The sequence below is a fragment of the Nannospalax galili genome, unplaced genomic scaffold (assembly GCF_000622305.1).
Source record: "Nannospalax galili isolate Female #2095 unplaced genomic scaffold, S.galili_v1.0 scaffold227, whole genome shotgun sequence".
NCBI lineage: Eukaryota > Metazoa > Chordata > Mammalia > Rodentia > Spalacidae > Nannospalax > Nannospalax galili.
In genome coordinates, this window is record NW_008360303.1 from 8,893,636 (window position 1) to 8,901,329 (window position 7,694).

At 37.1% G+C, this 7,694-nt stretch overlaps 1 protein-coding gene across 1 annotated transcript in view; it reads right to left on the reverse strand.

Moving 5' to 3' along the window:
* Positions 1 to 3,872: 3,872 nt before the first annotated feature.
* Positions 3,873 to 7,694, reverse strand: part of Rnf2 (ring finger protein 2) — a 66,126-nt gene continuing 62,304 nt past the window's right edge. The window contains exons 5-7 of the mRNA XM_008824279.3: positions 7,065 to 7,337; positions 6,194 to 6,365; positions 3,873 to 5,950 (exon numbers count right to left, since the gene is read on the reverse strand). Of these exons, the coding sequence (XP_008822501.1) occupies positions 5,849 to 5,950; positions 6,194 to 6,365; positions 7,065 to 7,337 (547 nt within the window). The 3' untranslated portion in view covers positions 3,873 to 5,848. The remainder of the gene's footprint in view (positions 5,951 to 6,193; positions 6,366 to 7,064; positions 7,338 to 7,694) is intronic.

A 7,694-nucleotide genomic window follows, 5' to 3' on the forward strand; every position in this document is an offset into this window, starting at 1 on the left:
GGCAATACACATATGCACATAAAAAAAAAAAAAAAGTTTTGCCTGCATGTATTTAAAGTCCACTTTTGTCATGTAATGCCCAGAGGCCGAAAGGCAACATCAAGATCTCCTGAACTGGAGCTAAGGAGGTTTGCTATCACAGGTGCTGGGAACTGAACTCAGGTCCTCTAGAAGAGCTGCCAGTGTTCTTAACCACTGAGCCACCTCTTAGCTCCCCTTAACGTTGTTTTTGTGGAATAATTTTAGGCATAAAATTCCTATCTTTTTCTGTCAGCCCTTTTAAGTGTCATGGGCTACCTCCCCACCTCCAAGACTCAGCATATGAAAGGATGTTAATTTCTTTTTCTCTTGCTGCTTCCAGGATTGTGTGATTATTTTAGTACATTCAACTTGTTTTGGTTGTGCAGTTTTTGTTTTTGGAAATGATCTACTCAAATACGCTTTCTGCCCTTTTCTTTTTAGCATTTTCATTCTACACGTTAATACATTTGATAGTATCCCATAAGTCTCTGAGGCTCTCATTTCTTTTTCCATTGTTTACAATCAGGCTGTATTTTCAATTGGCCCATCTTCACTCTTAGGGTTCAGTATTCCTTCAAACCTGTTGAGCCCTTCTGGTAAAAGTTTTAAGTGCTCTTAACCACTGAGCCATCTCTTGAGCCTTCTCATTTATCCCTTTATTGGTATTTCTTTGGTAAGGGATTTCTCAATATTGTGTTTTAATCATAGCTTATTATTTGGATACATTTACAAAAGCTGACCTATTAAGTTCAACATTTTTATTTCCTCATAGATCCTTTCATGATCTTTACATGTCTTTTTATTATTTTGGCTAGGGGTTATAGCTCCATGTAGCCCTGGTTCAATCACCAGCCTGCCTAAAACTGGGTATGGTGGTACAGGCCTGTTATCCCAGCACTGAGGAAGGTAAAGAGATAGTTCAAAGTCATCCTGAGCTACATATTAAGTTCAAGGTCAGCCTGGGCTACCTAAGACCTTTTTTTTTCTTTTTAAGATAAGTGTCTCATGTAGCCTAGGTTGGTCCTGAACTCATGTAATGACGATGAACCTGAACTCTTGATCCTCTTTTCATCTCTCGTGTTGAGATTACAGGTGTGAGTTATCCACTTTTAGAAAACTCTGGAAATCAGAATTCCTGTTCAGTGACCTTCCTGGATTCATTTTATAAAGTATACATTATTTGTTGTATGTGACCACTTAAGTCTTTGCTTCATTAACTTATTGATCAGTTACTATTTATAGACACAGATTTCCTTTAAACCCTTAAACCAACACTCCTCCCACCCTTGCTGAAGTGCTGCTTTGGGAGTTAGGGTTTTAACACTAGCAATACACTTAATGTGCTTTAGCCTTCACTTTCTGCTAGTACAGAGCTTCAAGGTCTGCTACAAGTGAGAACTGTGTCTTAGATTTCATGAGTATGCAAACATGCTGTCATAGCCACATGCCATTCTAGGGCCCCATGTATATGCTGGAACTCTTCAAAGTGTTCTTCAGATAGACCATGCTACTCCTCCCTCATTTCATCATTTTGGTCAGTCTCTTTTCACCCAAAACTGATTGGGTATGTTAAAGTGTTTTCACAAAACTCCTGGAGATCTAACTTTTTACACTGTGCACAGAGTCAGACCAAAGATAAGCTATGAAAGCAGTAAGGTGCAAGACAATTCTTAAAATTTCAAGATTTTCAGGGATATTAAGAATGTTCTTTGGGAGCTCCAAACTTAATTCTTTTGGGGAAACTTAAATCTCTCCCCCAGTGCCTGGTAAGATGCCAGATTTTTGTTCAAGACAGGGTCTCCTGTGGCTCGGGCCTTTATCTCCTGATACCCCCTTGTTTCTACTTTATAAGTATTGGATTACAGACATGTACCACTACCACCAGCTCTAAATTCTTGGCTTTCCTAGCTATCAGCCCTGGGAAACCTTTTCAAAGAGGGAAAAGCTGGAATAGAGCAATTTAAAATACTACCTGTTATAGTTCTTAAAATTATCAGAAGTCTTTGGTTATTCTAGAGTTCTTGGAAGGGGAGAAGGGATTCCTGAAAGCTGTCATCTTACTTGCACAAGCATGTTGCAGAAAGTACCCACATTCATGTGTGTATACATACACACACAAATACACAAATGCAGTTAAAAAAAAATTGATGGGGCTGGAGAGATGGCCCAGTGGTTAAGAGCACTGACTGCTTCCTGCAGAGCACCTGGGTTTAGTTCCCAGCACCGACATGGCAGCTAATAACCATCCAGAACTCCAGTTCCAGGGGATCTGATGCCCTCTGCTGGCTTTCATGAGCATTGCATGCACAGGTGTACTCACATGCAGGCAAAACACTCATACACATAAAAATAATGTATAAAAATTGAATCTTTAAAAAAATACTTTTTAATTATGACAACTCCTACAATGCTCTTGTTTTATTATTTTATGTGTTTTGCCTGCATGTATGTAAGTGCACCACATATGTGCACAATGCCCACAGAGGGCAGAGGAGGGTGTTGGATCACTGAACTGGAGTTACAAATAGTTGTTAGCCACCATGTGAGTGTTGAGAATTGAACTCAGGTCTTCTGGAAGAACAGCAAGCATTCTGAACAGCTATCTCTCCAGCTCCCCCCCACACACACACACACAAACACACACACTGTTTTTATGTTGTTGTTTTTTTTTTTTTTGAGACAGGGTCTCATGTAGACCAGGCTGGCCTTGAACTTGCTATCTGAGGAAGACCTTGAATTTCTGATGTCTCCCCTCTCTGAGTGCTAGAATTATAGGCATGCACTGCCACTCCTTTTATGTAGTGCTGGCACATAGTTTACCAACTAAGTTACATTTCCCAGCCCCAAGGATATTGTTTTTAATCATTAAAACTGTGTACTACTCTTCTTATCTTACTCTAAGATTAGCATACAAAAGATATACAGAAATACAAGTATTTCTGCATACAAATGTTCAAGGAAAATGATCTCTTCCTCTAAGGTTCAAAGAATTTTAAAATGATAATGTAAAACTTATTATGAAGCTACAGTAACCATACTACAGGGCACTGGCATAGGAGATAGAGAACAATGAAATGCAAAAGTCAAAATGAATCTGTTATATATAATGGACAGTTGGACCCTGACATTTCACCAGCACTTGCTGCCAAGCCTGATGATCTGAGTTTGATTACCAGAACCCACATGGTGGAAGAATTGATTCCCAAAAGTTGTCTTCTGACCTCCACATGCAACCCCCCACCCCCCTGCACGCACATGCGCACACCACACACACACACACACACACACACACGAGTAAAAACAAAAAAATAAATTTCACCTGTAATCCCGACCCCTTTGCTTCTTGAGAAGCAGAGGCAGGACCCTTGAGGTCCAGGATTTGTGGCCAATCTACATAGCCTAGCAAGACCTCATCTAAAAAAATAAAGAGTCGGGAGCGGTGCTGCATACCTTTAATCCCAGCACTTGGGAGGCTGAAACAGGAGGATAATTTGAGCCCAAGAGTTCAAGGAAAGCCTGGGCAACACAGGTAGACAGACCCCTTGTTCTTAATCCTCCCCAAAAGGTGAAATTGGTAGATTTGGTTCTATACCATGCTTAAGTTTTTAAATGATATCCAAAGTATTCATCACATTTAATAAGTCAACTGATCCAGTGATTATGGGAGTGAATTACTTAGGTAAACCTTATGAAACGTTGGTAATGAGAACCAACAGTATCTTTCCTCCTCCTGCCACCACCACAATCTCCATTTTCCTCCACACACAAGCCTGTGTGAAAACACACACATGCACAATGCACTCACTCTATCAATTACCTATATATTTGACAATGATTACACATTCAATAACTTCACTAAATGATGCAAATAGTTTATGTGTTCCCATACTGACATAAAAACACATACATTCTCTAAGCACAAAGCTTATGGTCACAAATAACTTTCTGCTTAAAGATGAAATTTCAATTAATAACCACAATGGGAGTTTAGTTATTTAATACAATCACTAATCTAATATGTCATCAATAAAATCTAAGCAGTTTCATCACAAAACCAAGGTTATATTCAGCAAACATGCATTAATAATCTATACAATTTAACATTACCCCAGAAAAAGAATTGAATATAAAAGTTCTTAAAATTTTTGGTGGTTTTCAAATTTCATGGCACAGATTACCCAAAAAATTATAAAAACAATTTCAATAAAATGGTAAAAAATTGAGTAAGCCTTTAAGTTTTTATACTTGGCTCAATATTTAAAACATCAAGCTGGCCCCAATCTGTCAAAACTGACAGATAAATATTTACAACGACTAGACAGACTTTAGTTACAATGATACTGGAGGTCTACTTCCTCCCAGTAAAACCCTGTGGGGGTTATTTCTCAATGCAAGCAGGTCTTTGTAAATACTGTGATAATATAAACTTGGAGACATACTTAGACTCGACTCAGGACAAAAATGAAAAATAAGACATACGTCAATATTATTTCTGACTAGTCAGCATAAAGCCTTGTGGCTCCCAAAATGTCAACACTGTCTCAATATAAAACTAAGAGTCAAATGACTACCCTACTGGCTGACATTTCTTCTACAGAATTATCTCTTACTCTGTATCAAAGTAAAGTTCAAGCTCCATTAACTTGCTTCTATAGAGTGTAATTAGCAGAGCACCAAATTTATAAACAGATATGGCAACTCAAAATGCCAAGCACACTCTTCAAACTTCGTTTTCCATTTTTATTCTATGTGCCATGTTATTCTTGAATCTGAAGGGGCCACCAATAAGAAAAGAGTAAGGGGAAGCTTTGAACATATCTTGTACTTTTCATCAAGGCTAAAGTGCAAAATATCTCTGCATCTCTGGTATTTTAATAGGGAAAAGTTATCAAATACATAATGAAGATCAGTAAAAGCAACAGTAAAACTAATACAAAAGAACTCTTAAATATACAACTGAGGAATACACATCATTACCAATTTAACTTTTTGCACTTCAGTTAATCTGTAAATGAACCATATTCTCATAGAACTTTTTTGTTTGAGTCTCTTCCTCATGACCATAAATTCTAAACTTACAGGGGAAAAAAATGGAAAAAAAATAACATTGCAGGACAATGGACACTAAGTTTATAAAGAACCTCTTTTTAAAAATGAGATATTATGTAAGAAAATACCATGAAAATAATAATCCTATGAGAATTGTTAAGCGCAGTAAATTTGAGCCTCAGTCTTCATGAAGATACTACAGTTTATATACAAAACTATAAATATACAAGACTTCAAGGGGAAAAAAGTCAAATACATATTGTCTAACATTCTTTAGGCCTAAAAAACTTGAGAAGAGAGAGGAAAAGATGGCCAACTGAATCTTTAAGAGTATCAAACTAAAGCCTGGTGTGGTAATGCACACCTATATTCCTAGCACTTGGAAAGGAGAGAGGATAATCACTGCAAGTTTGAAGCCAGTCTGGTCTACTCAGTAAGTTCCAGGCCAGCCAGGGCTACATAATGAGACCCTGCCTCCAAAAAAAAAACTCCACAACTATGAAAAACTCCTAAGTCAAAGGGTGCTCTAGAAGGAACCATACTTTGTGTATGCACATAACTTATATTATTAAAAGGAAAAAAAAAAAAGCACTGAATTACTACAGTCCTTTCCAAAAAGTCTTAAATTAAGGAGAAATTAATCTAAGTGTAAACGAGTATGGCTCAGAAAGAAAACAGAACATATCCCAGATCTGCCCATAAAAGTAATGATGGTACATCTTTAATATTAAAGAAATAGGCTATAAAAAGTTCAGTCTCAGAATTGATTTTTAACAGCTCATTTGTGCTCCTTGGTGGGTGCATAATAAAGTTCCATGGGTTTATTCACTTTCCAGTATTTCTCACTGACCAATTCCAAAGAAAAAGAGCCGTTTAATACCTAAAATAAAAAAAAAAAAAGACAAGGTCATGAGAACTCCATGAAGTTCAATAATAGATTAAACAAAAGGCCACAAAATCATGTCCACAACAGAAGAAAGGCATCACAAAGTTAACTAATTGCCCTGTTATAATTCTTTTTGAGTCTCAAGGTTCTCTACTTTCTGAAGAAACCCCACACCACTCCCTTGCCATTTAGTTAATGTGCTTCCTGTTTCAACAGCTCATTCTTTCAAATACTTACAGTGAACTGGCCACTGGACGTTGCTATATAAATGGTGTACTGCTTCTCACTGGCTGTATCAAGGTTCATCTGGTTTGATTCTCCTTTGCTTCGAAGTTCTTCTAAAGCTAACCTCACAGCCAGATACTTGGATAAGTGATCAACAGTCGCATTACCTGACGTTTTTATATATCTAAAAGAATAAAGCATCAAAAATTTAATTTGGAATGTATACTAAGAAAAAGGATCCTAAATTAAGGAACTATATTTCTAAAAAACTATATAAAATATGAATGCCCCAATTATTGAAAATCAATAGAAATTTCCCACTTTATAATTAAAGTCAGGCCATGAAAGCTTTACCACTACCCTTACCTTCTATAGTATGAGTCAAAGCAACAGAAATCAAACAGAAAAATATAATGTACTAAAGATTTAAAACAGAACAGCGTACCTTTCAACCCAAATTATTAGAATCTGCTGGCTGTAGCAGCAAGAGGAACAGTAAAAATATGAGCAAATTATTTTCTTAAGAAATCAACATTTCTGGTTTTAAAGACTGAACACAGAAGTGCTAATCCTGGTATTTTTTAAAGCATAATGTCATTCAGTTAACTCACTTAACAAACATTTGATGTTTATCTGCACTCACTGGCAGGCACAGTATGTGAGAGATGTGGAAATGCATCCTTCCCAGTGTGAAATTTAGAGCCTATTGCAGATTTCATTTTTCCCCATCTACTTATACAAGGGTTCCTGCTTTCACATATGCAACTTTGCATGGGAAGCACATAAAAAAGAAAACACTCTGGGCACCAATACATTGAACTCTAAAAATAAGATGGCAAATTCTACTTTTCATAGACAAACTTGAACTAATTCACCCACTCACCTTGTCTGCGCACTATCATCTTTTTCCATAAGTGTAGGATGGGGCCTGAATACTAACTCAATTTCACTAGCACCATCCATTACTGGATCAATTGCAACTGTTGCATTGTTATTATCCAGTTCTAGCCCGGAATCATCAGATGTTTTGGTCCGTTTGTTACTAGGGCCTGCTTCCTGATTGCTGTGTGTGGATGCATTACTACAGTGGGAACTGTCGCCATTATCTTCTGCTCCACTACCGTTTTCAATCTGTTGCTTCTTGCCTCGCTGTAATCTAGTTAAGGGGGAAGAAGAAATAAAATTTACATTTGAACATTTAGAGTATCAAATGTAAAGCAAGTTTCTAAAAAAAGAAAATATGACAAGTGAATTTGAAGTGGTTTGACACTATTTCTCCACATGTCCCTGACAGATTTTTAGAAAAGTTCAGACACAAATATGATTTTTAACAAATAGTTATATATTAAATATTTTATTTATATTTTTATTTTTTATGTATATGAGTGTATTGCCTGCATGTATGTGTGTGCACCCGTGTCACACAATACCGCGGAGGTCAGAAGGCGGCTTCGGATTCCCCTGGAACTGGAGTTAAGGACGATTCATAGCTGCCATATGGGTGCTGAGAATC